The sequence below is a fragment of the Schistocerca gregaria genome, chromosome 2, assembly GCF_023897955.1.
Source record: "Schistocerca gregaria isolate iqSchGreg1 chromosome 2, iqSchGreg1.2, whole genome shotgun sequence".
In the NCBI taxonomy this organism is placed as follows: Eukaryota; Metazoa; Arthropoda; class Insecta; order Orthoptera; family Acrididae; genus Schistocerca; species Schistocerca gregaria.
Genome location: NC_064921.1, coordinates 717,069,982 through 717,087,842, shown reverse-complemented (window position 1 = coordinate 717,087,842; position 17,861 = coordinate 717,069,982). Strand labels below are relative to the sequence as shown.

The window sequence follows — 17,861 nt, the reverse complement described above, 5'->3', positions numbered from 1 at the left end:
TTTGTGGTGGCTCCGTAATGGTGTGGTCTGTGTTTACATGGAATGATGGAAGAAATAGATTTCTGTGTCCAACTGAACCGATCATTGACTGGAAATAGTATGTTCGGCTATTTGGAGGCCATTTGCATCGATTCATGGATTTTATGTGGATGACAGTGCGCCAGATCACCGGGCCACAGCTGCTCATGATTGGTTTGAAGAACATTCTGGACAGTTCTAGCCAATGACTTGACCACCCAGATCGCCCGACATGAATCCCATTGAACATTTGTGGGACATAATCGAGAGTTCAATTAGTGCACAATATTCTGCACCCGCAACATTTTCGCAGTTATGGACGTCTATAGAGGCTGTTCCTGCAGTTGGCCTCAAACGAATTGTTGAGTCAGTGCCACGTCTATTTACTGCATTACGCTGGCAAAAAGAGGTCCGACACTATATTAAGAGGCATCCCATGACTTGCGTCACCTCAGTGTGTATCACACTAACGCACCCTACGGGTCGAAAGTTTTCGATCACATATCAGAACTATGGGTTTCTGGTTAAAACAGAGGTTTCGTTTTGAATTTTCTATCATATCTCCGTTATGATAGTAAAACGAGTATAAACATGTAATAATTAAGAGACTCTGTTGTGCATCTGACTGGCTGTCCACATAGATGGGCACTGGTGAGTATTCATAAAAAACACATGTGCCTCTACGAAAGACGGTTTCATGCGAATAGACCTCATCCCTTCAGCTGTCTATCTAGCAATTAGTTACCAGTAGCTTACTGTATACTGTGTGCATATAGTAGTGTGTTTGCATACCTGATCAAGTTTATACTATATGACCGCCTAATGGGACGTAAGTACGAGACTGGAAATGAAAAAGTGCTAAAACGAACTTTAATTGTAGCTCTGCGTCAGGGAGGCTATTCTACTGGGAAAATAGCGACAAAAGTTGGCGTAGGCCAATCTACAGTGGTACAGTACATTGCAGCGGTTCAAGGAAACTGGTTACGAATGCAAATGTTTCGACATCAGGAAGACATCGAGAAACATCATACAGGGAATATCAGTTCGTAGAGAACAGACTAAATGACGGAGGACCCGTACCACACCTGACATTATCGAGAATGTGGATAGTATGCTAGTAGCTCCAATCTCTGTCTGAACAGTGCAACGCCTTCTTCGTGAAGACATAAATTGGTGCATAGCAAACTAAAGTGGAAAGATTGCAGTGGGCACAGCAGCACAAAATCTGGAGTTTACAGCACTGATCACGGATGAATCTAAGTCTGAAGGAATTGTAAGCCATCGTCGAATATTTGTTTGTCGCCATCATGGAGAACGTATGAAGAGTCAGTCAGTGTGTGACGGCAAAGGGCGGTGGAAGGTCAGTCGTGGTATGTGGATGTTACGGGGATGATGATGTCGGTGATATAGTGAGAATTAACAGAACATTACAGAACAAAGGATATCACAGGAAACTGATCAACAACGCCTTTACACCTTGCAAGAGACTTATTGGTCGAGGGTTTGTTCTGTAGCAAAACAATGATCCCAAACACGCTTCTAAATTCTGCAGAGGATATGTCAATAGAAAAGAGAAATGTGCGGAACTGAAGAATGTGATTTGGACAAGTCAGTCACCTGACTTAAAGGCCGCTGAGTTCCTGTGGGATGAACTTGACTTGAGGTCATCAGTGCTGAAGATCTGTGGAATAATTTATGGGTATCTTGGACTGCAGTATGTACAAAAACGCTACAAAGTGTTTTCTCCAGAATTCCCAAGACTTTCTTAAGGCCGGCCGCGGTGGTCTAGCGGTTCTAGGCGCTCAGTCCAGAACCGCGCGACTGCTACGGTCGCAGGTTCGAATCGTGCCTCGGGCATGGATGTGTGTGATGTCCTTAGGTTAGTTAGGTTTAAGTAGTTCTAAGTTCTGATGACCACAGATGTTAAGTCCAATAGTGCTCAGAGCCATTTGAACCATTTTTTTGAAGTTTCTTAAGCTGTTATGAGGGGGAAGGGTGAATGCTTAGGATCAGCTAAGATCTAAACCATACTTTAATGTACTTAATGACAGAGAGAGCAAATATTTATTTTGTTGGCATATTTAGCAGGTATGTTGAAATAAAGTACATGGTTTTTAACATACCACCACCTGAAAAACAAACATTAATTATTCAGATTTGAGGAACTGGAGTAAATTGGAGCATTGTTTCGTCAACAGCAGATACTATGAGTCAACGAAACAAGAAAGTTTGTAATGGTGTGTCGATGTTTTCATTGGAAAACAAATACAAAGATAAACGAGCGTAAGAAAGGAAGGGGAAAGCAATTACTCTGCAACGAGCCATTGAGGAACACTGACTCCCTGTACCAAAATACTGAGAAAATATCAATAAATAACCACCGAAATTTTATCAGTGGATTTCAAGTTCACCAAATTTGTTCGAAGAAGATGTAACTAATCAAGTCCAATATTTTATGCTGGATGGCAAATGTTGAACAGAAACGAAACCATCGAAAGTGTTCAGAGTACATAATAAAGATTTCTCTGACAGAGTCAACGGAACCAACAGATTGTGCACTGACGATCCTGAAATTTACAGTAACTTACAGTCACTGAATGATTGTAATCAACCGCAGAGCGCTGTATACTGTGCTTCCGTTTAATATAATGAGTGACAGCTTTCTTTAAATATGGACAAATATATGTTCTAGTTGTATACAAGATTGGGGGTAAACTTCGAGAGACCGTTTAGAAGTAGCGTTGAAACTATGTGAAGGAGGATGTACTAGTAAATTCGGTAATAGGGGAGGCGAAAAGAAAATATAAATTTATTGGTAGATTTTTTGGAAAGCTTGATGAACCTGTAAAGGAAATCACATACGAAACGGTGAGACGTTTAAATAAAAAAAAAGAATGGCGGCGTTGGATTTTTATTATAAGGTTCGCTTCCTCTCCGTTTCAGTGGGTTTCGCAGAATGCCCTATCCGTCTTGCAGAAATGCCAGCTTCTATCATTATCACAATTTATGAACGTATCTCTTTTCACTTTCCTAGCATCACTGATTTTGTTTTTGCTTACCTCGCGTCTTCTACATTAGTCTCGTAGCTATCGTACTTATTGGCTTCTTGTTCATATAGGCGCAGGATTCGACGTGGGAACAACGAACCATGCTAAACTGAAGTGGCATTGTGGGAGAAAAATCCAGTGTTACGAAATAAAGTTGTCAAAACATAGTGCGCCACTTGCGTTATTCATCAATGTTTAGCGGTAATGAGGAAACGCAATCAAGAATCTGACTGTGTTCATTTGTTAAATCAAATTCCGCAGAAGCTAACTATGTTCAGAGCACTGCAGCAAGAGGCCATCTGAAGATTCGCCGTGTTTGAAAATGTTCAAAACTTCACACGACCATTCACCAAGGCACTATTCAACACGACAAACTATTTTCGGTAACTCTTTACATTACACCGCCCAAACAGCATGCTGTACTTAATATAAAATTTCTATTGAGTTATTACACACAAACGGTTTCTGAGGTATAGTTAACTGTGATGAATAAGTACGGGGATCGTTTTCCACTCGACCGCCCCGACACGTGTTGCCTCCCTCATACCCTGCAGAAGACTCTTAGCGTGTCACAGTAACACTCTAGCGCCTGCTTATTCAGTTCGCACTGCTGACTGGCCCATTGTCTTCCTCTAGTGACGACTAAGTTAGAATGTTCTCATTTACGTCTTCGCTTTCCTTAATGGCTATATGAAGTTATTATTAACCTTCCATCAGTGCAACTAATGTTGACGGTATGGATGGGCTGGTCCCGCGGAGGTTCGAGTCCTCCTTCGGGCATGGATGTGTGTGTTTGTCCTTAGGATAATTTAGGTTAAATAGTGGGTAATCTTAGGGACTGATGACCGTAGCAGTGAAGTCCCATAAGATTTCACACAAATTTGAACATTTTTGGTACGGCTGGAGGAACATAGCAAAGTTCGAATAATAAATATTTACCAGCAACATTGAATTGCTTCACGCCACGTTCAGTACCACGTGATTCCCAGCTGTTTATAAGGTACTCCATCATGATAACAGTAGCTGGTAGCAGACACCTTCCCACGCTCTGAAACCGCCTGCCGGACAAACCAGTGCACAGTACTCTCACCCTACCTTGGTGCTCCCGGAATGTTCTTGTCCGACTGATAGCAAGTACAATTAATATAAAAATATAATGTGGTTGAAGAATAAGGAAAAAACGCCAGAACGGTTATTGAGCCAAATGTCAGACGTTTGAAGTACTTACAAGAAAAGTCTTGACATCAAATATGTGAAGAATTCTTACAAGAAACGCATTTATGTGCTTGTAAAGAGTATTAAGAAAGTTTAACGCAGATGCTCATGGAATGTAAGAATTAATCTTTAGAAAAACCATTTCTCGCGAAACCTTGTCCGGCATAGAAACGGTATTCAACGAAGACTACGCACCGTTGTGCTCTCATCATTTTGGTCTGTAGGCCGCGGAGCAATTACGAGAACAAGATAGATTGGTGTCCGTACCAGAACACACGGACAATTATTTTTCCATAATTCCATGCACGGAAGGTACAGGACAGAAATTAACTGATATTGGTATGAACTGGCCCTACAGGATACCTTGGCTTGGGCAGTACGGTAGGTGTGTGGATGTGCGACTACCTTCGTTGACAGTTTTGACAGTGAGTGATGGTCCTGCTCTAAGATCACTTTAATCCTCAAACGTGAGAACTGTGGACTTCTCTTTCAGGACCATCTGATTTGCCCAATATGCAGACTGTAGTCGATGATCGTTTGGAACTGGGTTCTTGGGTTCTCGACAGCCTCTTGATTTGCTAATGGGAGTGTCAACAGTCTAGGAAGCGCAGGTGTGTGTTTTGTCGGCATAGTGGTCGACATTTGGAACACGTATAGTGCAGATATTGGACAGGATCATAACATAAATCTATTTTACTGTGTATTTGTCACGTACGCGGTACGAATACATTGGCGTCAGTGTGTTCTGCCTTTATACAATTTCATCACTCGAGCATACGGCTGTCACTTTGTACTGAATGTCACGCTACCAGAAAGGTTATACATAAAAACACAATTTGTCGATAAGGAGGCTTAGAAGGTCATGTGTTTCCTGCATCAAAACACAAAGGAAACGTTTCGGTTCAAAGTACGTCGGCAGGTTTCACAAAAATACACACTATTTCTGTCGGATTACTTCTTTATTCTGTGATCCTGCATTATTGAATAATGTCTTCCATTATCACGTTTGTATTTCGATCACTTTTCATCAACAAATTCTTGCAATTCTGTTATTCTCCCCAGCGAACGGTTCAGTGCTTGGACATAATCACATTTGTATAATGTAACGATTCCACATTCCAGGAATACGACCATCCACATATACTGCTGAGAAATCCATCTGGCTTCCTATCCAGACTTGTGGAAGAAACGGGCACTGCAATGGCAGAACAGCTAAGAGGTGTTGCGAAGCAGGTGAGAGTCTTAATCGGCCAGACGATACTTTGTCGATGTAAACGTGTAATGTATTCTTAACATTTGTGAGATCTGCACCTATAAAAGTACTTCACCTTTTTTTCTTTTTCAGAGCTACAACGAATTACATGGTCTACAGGAAGACTTGGCAGAAGAACAAATTACAATGCTGTGAATCCTCGTTCATCACTTCCCTCTCTAGACCGACGTCTGTCTCAGAGATTTGGCATCAGCAATGAATCTCAGAAATAGTATCTGAGCATCTATTGAGGAAGTGATAACTACCAGTGATCTCAGTGACTGACGGAGAGCTGTATTTATTTCATGTGAAGTGTATTATAGAGGGCATATTGCTCGTCACTACAGTGTCTCAGCAGAGCAGAGTGAAGACTTGGCGGAGAAACTGGTAATAAGATGCCCTCTAACGGTTCCAAAGAGTGGTAACAAGTGATCTTCCTGGCAATGAGGTTCCCATTACTTCTAAACAACCGCTGAAGGGACAAACAATTTTGGGAATGATGGTTGTAAAATGTTATATACTTGGTACTTACTCCTGCGCCAATTATACATTTCACAGACCAAACAAATTTGTCTAATAATTTCCTTTTCCTTTTTGTGATAAGTAAATATACCAGAAGTTTTTATGTTACTGAGACGCCGATGGACGGTATTAATCGCAAAGAGTCAGTAAGTTGACTTCTGCTGATATTAAAAAAATTGATATAAGAAATGTAATCTCCATAAAATGAAAAGTAAAAACTATGACAAAATTGTAAGAACTGGCTTATGTGAACTCAGAAGGTTTTGTGTAAATTATATGGGAAGAAGCCGTCAGTTCTGTTTAAAACTAAACTAGGCTGCAAAAATTTTATGGGAAGTACTCCATTTTTCATACTAGTGCAAAAATTACCAAAAATTTGTCGCGGTGTCTAAGACATTTAAATATAAAAATGGCTAATATTTTACAGGTTGCAAAAGAAATGGACAATGGGTTTCGCGTGTTTTATTGTAACTATTAGAGTAGACACGCTGTTTAAGGCAACAGACTCGATTTCTGGAGGAATGGGGTTCACCTTTCCGTTCTCTTCTCCAGATTTAGGTCTTCCGTGGCTTCCCTAAATCATATAGAAGGGACTGCAAGGATGAAGTCGACACGTCCATTTCCTGCATTATATTTGTCCAATCCGAACTTGTCCTCTATGTACACTATGTGATCAAAAGTATCCGGACACCCGCAGAAACATACGTTTTTAATATTAGGTTATTGTGCTACCACCAACTGCCAGGTACTATATATCAGCGACGTCAGTAGCCATTAGACATCGTGAGAGTGAAGAATAGGGCGCTCTGCGGAATTAACAGACTTTGGACGTGGTCAGGTGATTTGGTGTCACTTGTGTCATACATCTGTAGTCGAGATTTCCGCACTCCTAAACATCCCTAGGTCCACTGTTTGCGATGTGATAGTGAAGTGGAAACGTGAAGGGACACGGACAGCACAGAAGCGTACAGGCCGACCTCGTCTGTTGACTGCCAGAGACGGCCGGAAGCTGAAGAGGGTCGTAATGTGTAATAGGCAAACATCTATCCAGACCATCACATAGGAATTACAAACTGCATCAGGATCCACTGCAAGTACTATGACATTTGGGCGCGAGGCGAGAAAACTTGGATTTGATGGTCGAGCGGCTGCTCATAAGCCACACATCACACCGCTAAATGACAAACGACGCCTCGCTTGGTGTACGGAGCGTAAAAAATGGACGATTGAACAGTGTAAAAACGTTGTGTAGAGTGACGAATCACGGTACACAATGTGGCGATCCAATGGCAGGTTGTGGGTGTGGCGAATGCCCGATGAACGTCATCTGCCAGCGTGAGTAGCGCCAACAGTAAAATTCGGAGGCGGTGGTGTGATGGTGTGGCACAGGCCAACATTGATGTTTTAAGCACCTTCTTGCTTCGCACTGTTAAAGAGCAATTCGGGGATGGCGTCTGCAACTTTCAGCACGATAGAGCACCTGTTTATAGTGCTCGTCTTGTGGCGGAGTGGTTACACGACAATAACATTCCTGTAATGGACTGATCTGCACAGAGTCCTGCCATGAATCCTATAGAACACCTCTGGGGTGTTTTGCAACGCCGACTTCGAGTCAAGGCTCATCGACCGACATCGATACTTCTCCTCAGTGCAGCACTCCGTGAAGAATGCGCTGCCATTCCCCAAGAAACCTTCCAGCACCTGATTGAACGAATGCCTGCGAGAGCGGAGGCTGTCATCACGGCTAAGGGTGGGCCAACACCATACTGACTTCCGGAATTACCGATGGAGGGCGCCACGAACATGTAAGTCATTCTCAGCCAGGTGTCCGGATACTTTTGATCACATAGTCTATAGTGGCGTCGACGTAGTTGGGATGTTAAATTATAATTTCCTTTCTTTTATCTGTTCCTTCAGGATTTCAACAAGCTCGTTTCAAATTCCCACAGCTGTTTCCAGTAACTTTGTATCGTCCTAGGTCATCTATCTGTGGTGTTCCTACATCACACGTGTAATTTTCTCGACACTGGAGCAGTGAACAGTTACGATACTCACACAGCAAAATATCATAATTACCTTTACTCATACATACCGTTTGTAATGAAACTTATGTCTGGACGGTAAGACGTGTGCGATGTAAAAATGACATCTTGATCGGCGATTATCCTTTAGAACACAACGAAGCAGAGTTGGTTATATTTGAAACCCATCTGAAGCAAAATAATTCCTAAACAAAATATTAAACTGTACCTGTGGGTGTAGCGCTGTACAAACCAACATGACTAAAAGCACTAGTAAGTGGCTTTCATCAACAGACCAATTTAATGTTGTATAAAAATTATTGGTACCCCCCGTCAGTTTTGTTAAAACTACTACACTACCACAGATGTTGTTGCAAAACTTTATTTTGAACTGTCTTTTATAAATTTCCTACGCTGTTCTAACTCCCAGACGTGTTCTGTTTAATTCCTTCCACTTCTGCAAGATTTTATCGCAATAACGTTTCATTTCCGTCCTCCCTTGTTTACACTCAGTAGCTTCAGCTTCAATATTTTTATCCGAGCGTTCGATCCTTTCCCTTATTACATTGTCAAATTTCTTTAGTTTGCTTTTCTAACAAAGGTCCATTTTCTTTTTACAGTCTTCCAAATTTCGCTCGAGATATTTTTATGTATCGTATTGTCTCTTCACCCAATCTCTTTTGTGATTCTCTTGTTCCCTTTTGTGATTCTGATCCACTAACAGCTTCTACCTCTTTGCTAACAGCTTCTATCTTTCTACTCATTTTTCTGTCCTTCTGTCCGTCTTCCATTTCCGTTTGCCCTTCTTCTGCAGTGCAAATATACTTTATAATCCTCTCTTCTAATCTGCTTGTCTTCTGATATCTGCTTCTAATTTTATGACTGACACTTTTCCTACATTCTCCAGAATAAGTCATTTTTCTTTCCTTCTCATTTCCCATATCTGTTGCATATCATTTTGTAGACTCAGTAACAAAAAAAAACCGATGAGTAATAAAATACACCACCCACTAAATTTTGAATCATTTATACGAGGACTGAAAGATTATGTCAAGATAACATTCCTATTTTGCGAACTTTTCATCTTGAATTCATCTGAACATTTGACTTGAATAAACGAAACGATATCACTTTCCATTACTGTAGACTCAAGTGAACCCTATCTCTACGAAAGTTATTGGGGTGAACTGTATCAGAAGCGAGTTAGCAAACCAAAAAGTATAAGTAGTGTCCGCAGCTCGTGGTCGCGCGGTTCCAGACTGTAGCGCCTAGAATCGCTCGGCCAATCCGGCCGGCGCTGTCAGGGTTCCTCCGAGAAATTATCCGTAGACAGCGGTCATCCACTGTACTAGTAACCCTTGGGCGGCCTGAGCGAGGCAGCCCGCATCTCGTGGCCGTGCGGTAGCATTCTCGCTTCCCACGCCCGGGTTCCCGGGTTAGATTACTGGCGGGGTCAGGGATTTTCTCTGCCTCGTGATGGCTGGGTGTTGTGTGCTGTCCTTAGGTTAGTCAGGTTAAATTAGTTCCAAGTTCTAGGGGACTGATGACCATCGATGTTAAGTCCCATAGTGGTCAGAGCCATTTGAACCAAGTATATGTAGTACTTCGCATACAATAGCAAAACAGGCTGTGTTATTGCTCAACTGTAAGTACGAAAAACATATAAACCAGAATTCGATCCTGGGTGTGCTATAATGTGAGTATCAGTAGAATGTAAAAATACACTCCTGGAAATGGAAAAAAGAATACATTGACACCGGTGTGTCAGACCCACCATACTTGCTCCGGACACTGCGAGAGGGCTGTACAAGCAATGATCACACGCACGGCACAGCGGACACACCAGGAACCGCGGTGTCGGCCGTCGAATGGAGCTAACTGCGCAGCATTTGTGCACCGCCGCCGTCAGTGTCAGCCAGTTTGCCGTGGCATACGGAGCTCCGTCGCAGTCTTTAACACTGGTAGCATGCCGCGACAGCGTGGACGTGAACAGTATGTGCAGTTGACGGACTTTGAGCGAGGGCGTATAGTGGGCATGCGGGAGGCCGGGTGGACGTACCGCCGAATTGCTCAACACGTGGGGCGTGAGATCTCCACAGTACATCAATGTTGTCGCCAGTGGTCGGCCGAAGGTGCACGTGCCCGTCGACCTGGGACCGGACCGCAGCGACGCACGGATGCCCGCCAAGACCGTAGGATCCTACGCAGTGCCGTAGGGGACCGCACCGCCACTTCCCACCAAATTAGGGACACTGTTGCTCCTGGGGTATTGGCGAGGACCATTCGCAACCGTCTCCATGAAGCTGGGCTACGGTCCCGCACACCGTTAGGCCGTCTTCCGCTCGCGCCCCAACATCTTGCAGCCCGCCTCCAGTGGTGTCGCGACAGGCGTGAATGGAGGGACGAATGGAGACGTGTCGTCTTCAGCGATGAGAGTCGCTTCTGCCTTGGTGCCAATGATGGTCGTATGCGTGTTTGGCGCCGTGCAGGTGAGCGCCACAATCAGGAGTGCATACGACCGAGGCACACAGGGCCAACACCCCGCATCATGGTGTGGGGAGCGATCTCCTACACTGGCCGTACACCTCTGGTGATCGTCGAGGGGACACTGAATAGTGCACGGTACATCCAAACCGTCATCGAAACCATCGTTCTACCATTCCTAGACCGGCAAGGGAACTTGCTGTTCCAACAGGACAATGCACGTCCGCATGTATCCCGTGCCACCCAACGTGTTCTAGAAGGTGTAAGTCAACTACCCTGGCCAGCAAGATCTCCGGATCTGTCCCCCATTGAGCATGTTTGGGACTGGATGAAGCGTCGTCTCACGCGGTCTGCACGTCCAGCACGAACGCTGGTCCAACTGAGGCGCCAGGTGGAAATGGCATGGCAAGCCGTTCCACAGGACTACATCCAGCATCTCTACGATCGTCTCCATGGGAGAATAGCAGCCTGCATTGCTGATAAAGGTGGATATACACTGTACTAGTGCCGACATTGTGCATGCTCTGTTGCCTGTGTCTATGTGCCTGTGGTTCTGTCAGTGTGATCATGTGATGTATCTGACCCCAGGAATGTGTCAATAAAGTTTCCCCTTCCTGGGACAATGAGTTCACGGTGTTCTTATTTCAATTTCCAGGAGTGTAGTCCTAGTTGTAGACAATTCTCAAATTTAAATTTACCACGGATTTTGTGCGTTGCACCAGCAGCGAACCAGTAGCCTTGTTACTATTGGCCGGCTCTCGGAAACTAATGGCAGACGCCATTGAGCATGCAACGTATTGTATGTAGCAACAAAACATGAAAATATGCGTGTTAAAAACACTACACACTCACACACACACACACACACACACACACACACACGCACACAAACACACACGCACACAAACACACACGCACACAAACACACACACACACACACACACACACACACACACACACACAAAGAAACAACAGCTCCAAAAGATATTTCAAAACACATTACAGTATAATAGAAGAGAAAGATGCAGGTTGTGAATAGCAATGATTAATGCTAAAGAAAGATTAAGAACATCGCCACAAGTGATGAACACTCACTCCGAAAAATTACGTTAATTCATGGAAAAACCGATGGTGGCCAAAGTTCGTTACAAAAAAAATATTATAACTGGGACTGTTAAACTACACACATCAAAAAAAAAGTTTTGCTTCACCGCCGTTCCCAAAACTCCTGAAGGCAGACGTTGATTGTGGATACTGTATCACAGACACTGTCCCTTTGACTGTTTAGAGATGTCACTAAACCCGCCCACAGATGTAAACAACCATGCAGGGGCAGAGCCTGGTAGACGGAGGGGGTCCCACAGCCGATAAATTCCAGTCATTCCAACAGGAAGGAGGTACTCGGCTCGTGTTGTCTGTAGTTCATCCATGCCTAGACGGTCCAGCATCGCGGTTCGAGCGCGTCCGCATTGTTACTTTGGGCCAGGAAGGGCTCTCAACAAGGGGAGTGTCCAGGCGTCTCGGAGTGAACCAAAGCGATGTTGTTCGGATATGGAGGAGATAGAGAGACACAGGAACTGTTGATGACATTCCTCGCTCAGGTCGCCTAAGGACTACCACTGCAGTGGATGACCGCTTCCTACGGATTATGGCTCAGAGTAACCCTGACAGTAACGCCACCATGTTGAATAATACTTTTCGTGCAGCCACAGGATGTCGCGTTACGACTCAAATTGTGCGCAATAGGCTGCATGATGCACAACTTCACTCCCGACATCCATGGCGAGGTCCATCTTTGCAACCACGACACCATGCAGCGCGGTACAGCTGGGCCCAACAACATGCAGAGTGGACCGCTCAGGGTTGACATCACGTTCTCTTCACCAAAGAGTGTTCGATATGCCTTGAACCAGACTATCGTCGGAGACGTGTTTGGAGGCAATCCGATCAGGCTGAATGCCTTAGACACACTGTCCAGAGAGCAGAAAGGTGGGGGTTCCCTGCTGTTTTAGGGGTGGTATTATGTGGGGCCGACGTACGCTGCTGGTGGTCATGGAAGGCGCCGTAACGGCTGTACGATTCGTGAATGCCATCCTCCGTCCGACAGTGCAACCATATTCGAAACATATTGACGAGGCATTCGTCTTCATGGACGACAGTTCGCACCCCCGTCTTGCACATCTTGTGAGTGACTTCCTTTAGGACAACGACATCGCTCAATTAGAGAGACCAGCATGTTCTCCAGATATGAACCCTATCGAACATGATAGATTGAAAAGGGGTGTTTATAGACGATGTGACCCGCCAACCACTCTCAGGGATCTATGCCGTATCGCCGTTGAGGAGTGGGACAGTCTGGACCAACGGTGCATTGATGAATTTGAGGATAAAATGCCACGACGAATACAGGCATACATCAATGCAAGAGGACGTGCTGTTGGATATATGAGGTACTGATGTGTGCAGCAATCTGGACCACCACCTCTGAATGTCTCACTGTAGAGCGGTACAACATGCAATGTGTGGTCTTCATGAGCAATAAAAAGTTCGGAAATGATGTTTATGTTGACCTCTAATCCAATTTTCTGTACAGGATCCGGAATTATCGGAACCGAGTTGATGCAAAACATTTTTTGGTGTGTGTATTTTAAGAGGTTTGACTGAGTGAGAACTTAGCGTTGCAGCTTATATGTTCAACGTTGGTGCGTTGCAGCTTATTTGTTCAACGTTGGTGCGTTGTGACGGCTACGGTGGCTCATCGGTGGTGGTGACGTAATTAACGTACCTCCATCAGTTGTTTATTGTGAAGGTTACATCCTCCTCCCTATTATATCTTCTTCTAGGACTGATTTTATCCTCTGTGCCATTGCTTTGGTCACACACTAGTCGAATGTGATTGTTGCTATGTCACAAGTGATAAACAGTTTGAATGTTTCGACTATGGTGATTAATGTTCTAACAGTCTGGCAGTTCATTAAGTTATAAATAAAATAATAATATCAAAGTACATTATTTGTGCAACTCAGTGAGGTGCAAATAATTTGGTTCTAACAACGACAATTATCTGTCACCCGTGCCTGCATTATCACTGCTGTTTATAGCACTGCACAAGCTCACATTATTCCAACAGTATAACACTTTCTTTCGTAATGTTCAGATCAGTACGTAGCTCAGACCGCGTCCGAAACGTAAGAACCTGACCGTAAAATTAGCAAGGGTGCGTTACTCAGCACAATCCCCCACCGCTACCTCAGTACCCGTCTGAGCATTCACAACTCTCTGTTGTATTGCACCTATCGATGTCACTCTCACCACAGTTCATATAATAGTTGTACATACTACATTTAGTTTTATAAGGTACGTTTAACAAAAGTATTACATACAAGGTCAAGAAGAAGGTGAATATTTTGGATACTCAGTAAGAGATTCGTGTATCAGCATAAATAGAGGGAAATTTAGTTCAATTTCATAACACGGAAGTAAACAAAATATAATTTAAACCATCAAAAATATGTGTACAGGGAGAAGAGAAGCGCAAGGAATGACCGAAGAGAAAAGAGTCATCACTTTCTATTAGCAACGCCTTCATATATGCCACAACCAAGCAAATCTTATCAGTAGTAGCTTGGTTTAACTGGCGCTGAAAGATTTTAATGATTTTAATGAACAAAGTAAGAGCATATAGACTATCAGACCAACTGTGTGATTGAATTGCAGAGTTCCTAGGTAACAGAACGCAGCATGTCATTCTCAATGGCGAGAAGTCTTCCGAAGTAAGAGTGATTTCAGGTGTGCCGCGGGGGAGTGTCGTAGGAGCGTTGTTATTCACAATATACATAAATGACCATGTGGATAACATCGGCAGTTCACTGAGGCATTTTGAGGATGATGCTGTAGTATATCGAGAGGTTGTACAATGGAAAATTGTACTGAAATGCCGGAGAATTTGCACCTAATTGGCGCATGGTATAGGGAATGGCAATTGAATCTCAATGAAGACAAGTGTAATGTGCTGCGAATACATAGACAGAATGATTCTTTATCATTTAGCTAGAATATAGCAGGTCAGCAACTAAAAGCAATTAATTCCATAAATTATCTGGGAGTAGGCATTAGGAGTGACTTAAAGTGGAATGATCATATAAAACTGATCGTCGGTAAAGCAGATGCCAGACTGAGATTCATTGGAAGAATCCTCAGGAAATGCAATCCGAAAACAAAGGAAGTAGGTTACAGTACACTTGTTCGCCCACTTCTTGAATATTGGTCACCAGTGTGGGATCCGTACCACGTGGGGTTCATAGAGGAGATAGAGAAGATCCAACGGAGAGCAGCTCGCTTCGTTACAGGATCATTTAGTAATCGAGAAAGCGTTACGGAGATGATAAACTCCAGTGGAAGACTCTGCAGGAGAGACGCTCAGTAGCTCGGTACGGGCTTTTGTTGCAGTTTCAAGAACATACCTTCACCGAGGAGTCAAGCAATTTATTGCTCCCTCCTATGTATATGGCTCAGCAGGGATGGCTAGAGGACAAATGTAAGGATGTAAAGGCTTATCTCACTAGGGGTAAGGTAGATACTGCCTACATAAAAATTAAAGAGACCTTTGGAGAAAGGAGAACCACTTGAATGAATATCAAGTGCTTTGATGGAAACCCAGTTCTAAGCAAAGAAGTGAAAGCAGAAAGGTGGAAGGAGTATATAGAGGGTCTATACAAGGGGTATGTACTTGAGGACAATATTCTGGAAATGGAAGAGGATGTAGATGAAGATGAAATGGGAGATACGATACTGCGTGAAGAGTTTGACAAAGCACTGAAAGACCTGAGTCGAAACAAGGCCCCCGGAGTAGACAACATTCCATTAGAACTCCTGACAGGTGAGCAAGATGTATGAGACAGACGAAATACCCTCACACTTCAAGAAGGATATAATAATTCCAACCCCAAAGAAAGCAGGTGTTGACAGATGTGAAAATTACCGAACTATTAGTGTAATAAGTCATGACTGCAAAATACTAATACGAATTCTTTACAGACGAATGGAAAAAATGATACAAGCCGACCTCAGGGAAGATCAATTCGGATTCCGTAGAAATGTTGGAATATGTGGGGCAATACTCACCCTACGACTTATCTTAGAAGAAAGATTAAGGAAAGGCAAACCTACGTTTCTAGCATTTGTAGACTTAGAGAAAGGTTTTGAAAATGTTGATTGGAATACTCTGTTTCAAATTCTGAAGGTGGCAGGGGTAAAATATAGGGAGCGAACGGCTATTCACAATTTGTACAGAAAACAGATGGCTGTTATAAGAGTCGAGATGTATGAAAGGGAAGCAATGGTTGGGAAGGGAGTGAGACAGGGTTGTAGCCTATCCCCGATGTTATTCAATCTGTATATTGAGCAAGCAGTGAGGGAAACAAAAGAAAAATTTGGAGAAGGTATTAAAATCCGTGGAGAAGAAATAAAAACTTTGAGGTTCGCCAGTGACATCATAATTCTGTCAGAGACAGCAAAGGACTTGGAAGAACAGTTGAACGGAATGGACAGTGTGTTGAAAGGAGGATATAATATGAACATCAACAAATGCAAAACGAGGATAATGGAATATAGTCGAATTAAGTGGGGTGAAGCTGAGGTAATTAGATTAGGAAATGAGACACTTAAAGTAATAAAGGAGATTTGCTATTTGGGGAGCAAAATAATTGATAATGGTCGAAGTAGAGAGGATATAAAATGTAGACTGGCAATGGCAAGGAAAGCGTTTCTGAAGAAGAAAAATTTGTTAACATCGAGTACAGATTTAAATGTCAGAAAGTCGTTTCTGAAAGTATTTGTATGGAGTGTAGTCATGTATGGAAGTGAAATGTGGACGATAAATAGTTTAGACAAGAAGAGAATAGAAGCTTTCGAAATGTGATGCTACAGAAGAATGCTGAAGTTTAGATGTGTAGATCACATAACTAATGAGGAGGTATTGAATAGAATTGGGAAGAAGAGGAGCTTGTGGCACAACTGTACTAGAAGAAGGGATCGGTTGGTAGGACATGTTCTGAGACATCGAGGGATCACCAATTTACTATTGGAGGGCAGCGTGGAGGGTAAAAATCGTAGAGGGAGACCAAGAGATGAATACAATAAGCAGATTCGGAAGGGTGTAGGCTGCAGCAGGTACTGGGAGATGAAGAAGCATGCACAGGATAGTGTAGCATGGAGAGCTGCATCAAGCCAGTCTCAGGACTGAAGACCGCAACACAACAAACACCTACGTATATCTCTCGAAGAGACCATGGGGATAAAATCAGAGAGATCAGAGCCCACACAGAGGGATGCCGACAACCTTTCTTTCCGGGAACAATACGAGACAGGAATAGAAAGGAGGACCTATAGAGGTACTCAAAGTACCTTCCGCCATACACCGTCAGGTGGCTTGCGGAGTATGGATGTAGATGTAGATTTAGGTGTAAAGGTGTATTTTGGAATTACTGCTGATGCTGCTAGGTAGGCGGTGTTGGAAAAAAAATGGATACAGAGAAAGATGCGCGCAGTGGCAATCTGTTTGAAACCAATGAAAAAGATCCTCAGGCGGAAACAGTATCACTAAACGCTTATTTGAATTATACCAAGCAGCCGAAACACGACATTCCTTTTTTACAAGTAAGACGACAGTGCCACATGAAACCATATATGTTTATTTAGGTAGCTGAACAAATATGGACAAGAAAATTTGAGACATTACATAGCTCGAACTTACAATATACAAAACACACCACATCATCCCCTAAGTAATAGAGCATACATGCAGAAAGACTCTCCAGACTTTTGGGGGAATGTACACAACCCCATTTTCCTCAGTTTGCCTACGTCTGACAAATCATCGTAGAAAGATGTGGTGATGGAGACAATACTGACCCCAGCGGGAAAGAAAGATAGGTGTTTTCCTTGAGTAACTACTGCGACATCTTGTAAGCTCCCCATAAATAATATTATACGGGAAGGAGCAAAAATGTGAGAATATGAAAATTTAGTACGTGAAACTAGCACAGAACTCGTATGCATTTAATGCCAAGTTATTGCTTCCATCGCACATACTTTATAATGCAAAAACTCCTTTTGCATTTGGAACCGGATTCAGAAAAATTGGGAGATATGGATAGGGCTTCAGCTCAAATGATATCCATAATAGATGTACTGCAACCGAATTGGAAACTGCTTTCAAAATCTGAACAAGACAGCTATGCACGGCTCAACGGCTACTTCACACTTTACGTATTAAAGGCGTCAGAACCTGACGAATAATAT

General features: G+C 43.2%; 1 protein-coding gene across 3 annotated transcripts in view; it reads left to right on the top strand.

The window, feature by feature from the left end:
- The window catches only part of LOC126334846 (ATP-binding cassette sub-family C member 4-like), a 130,854-nt gene extending 124,568 nt beyond the window's left edge, over window positions 1-6,286 (top strand). For 2 of the 3 annotated variants that reach the window (XM_049997515.1, XM_049997514.1), the window contains 2 exons: window positions 5,403-5,513; window positions 5,626-6,223. In XM_049997515.1, the coding sequence (XP_049853472.1) occupies window positions 5,403-5,513; window positions 5,626-5,688 (174 nt within the window). In that variant the 3' untranslated portion in view covers window positions 5,689-6,223. Of the gene's footprint in view, window positions 1-5,402; window positions 5,514-5,625 lie in introns of all 3 variants that reach the window. The other variant, XM_049997516.1, reaches the window with a different exon arrangement.
- Window positions 6,287-17,861: the final 11,575 nt, after the last annotated feature.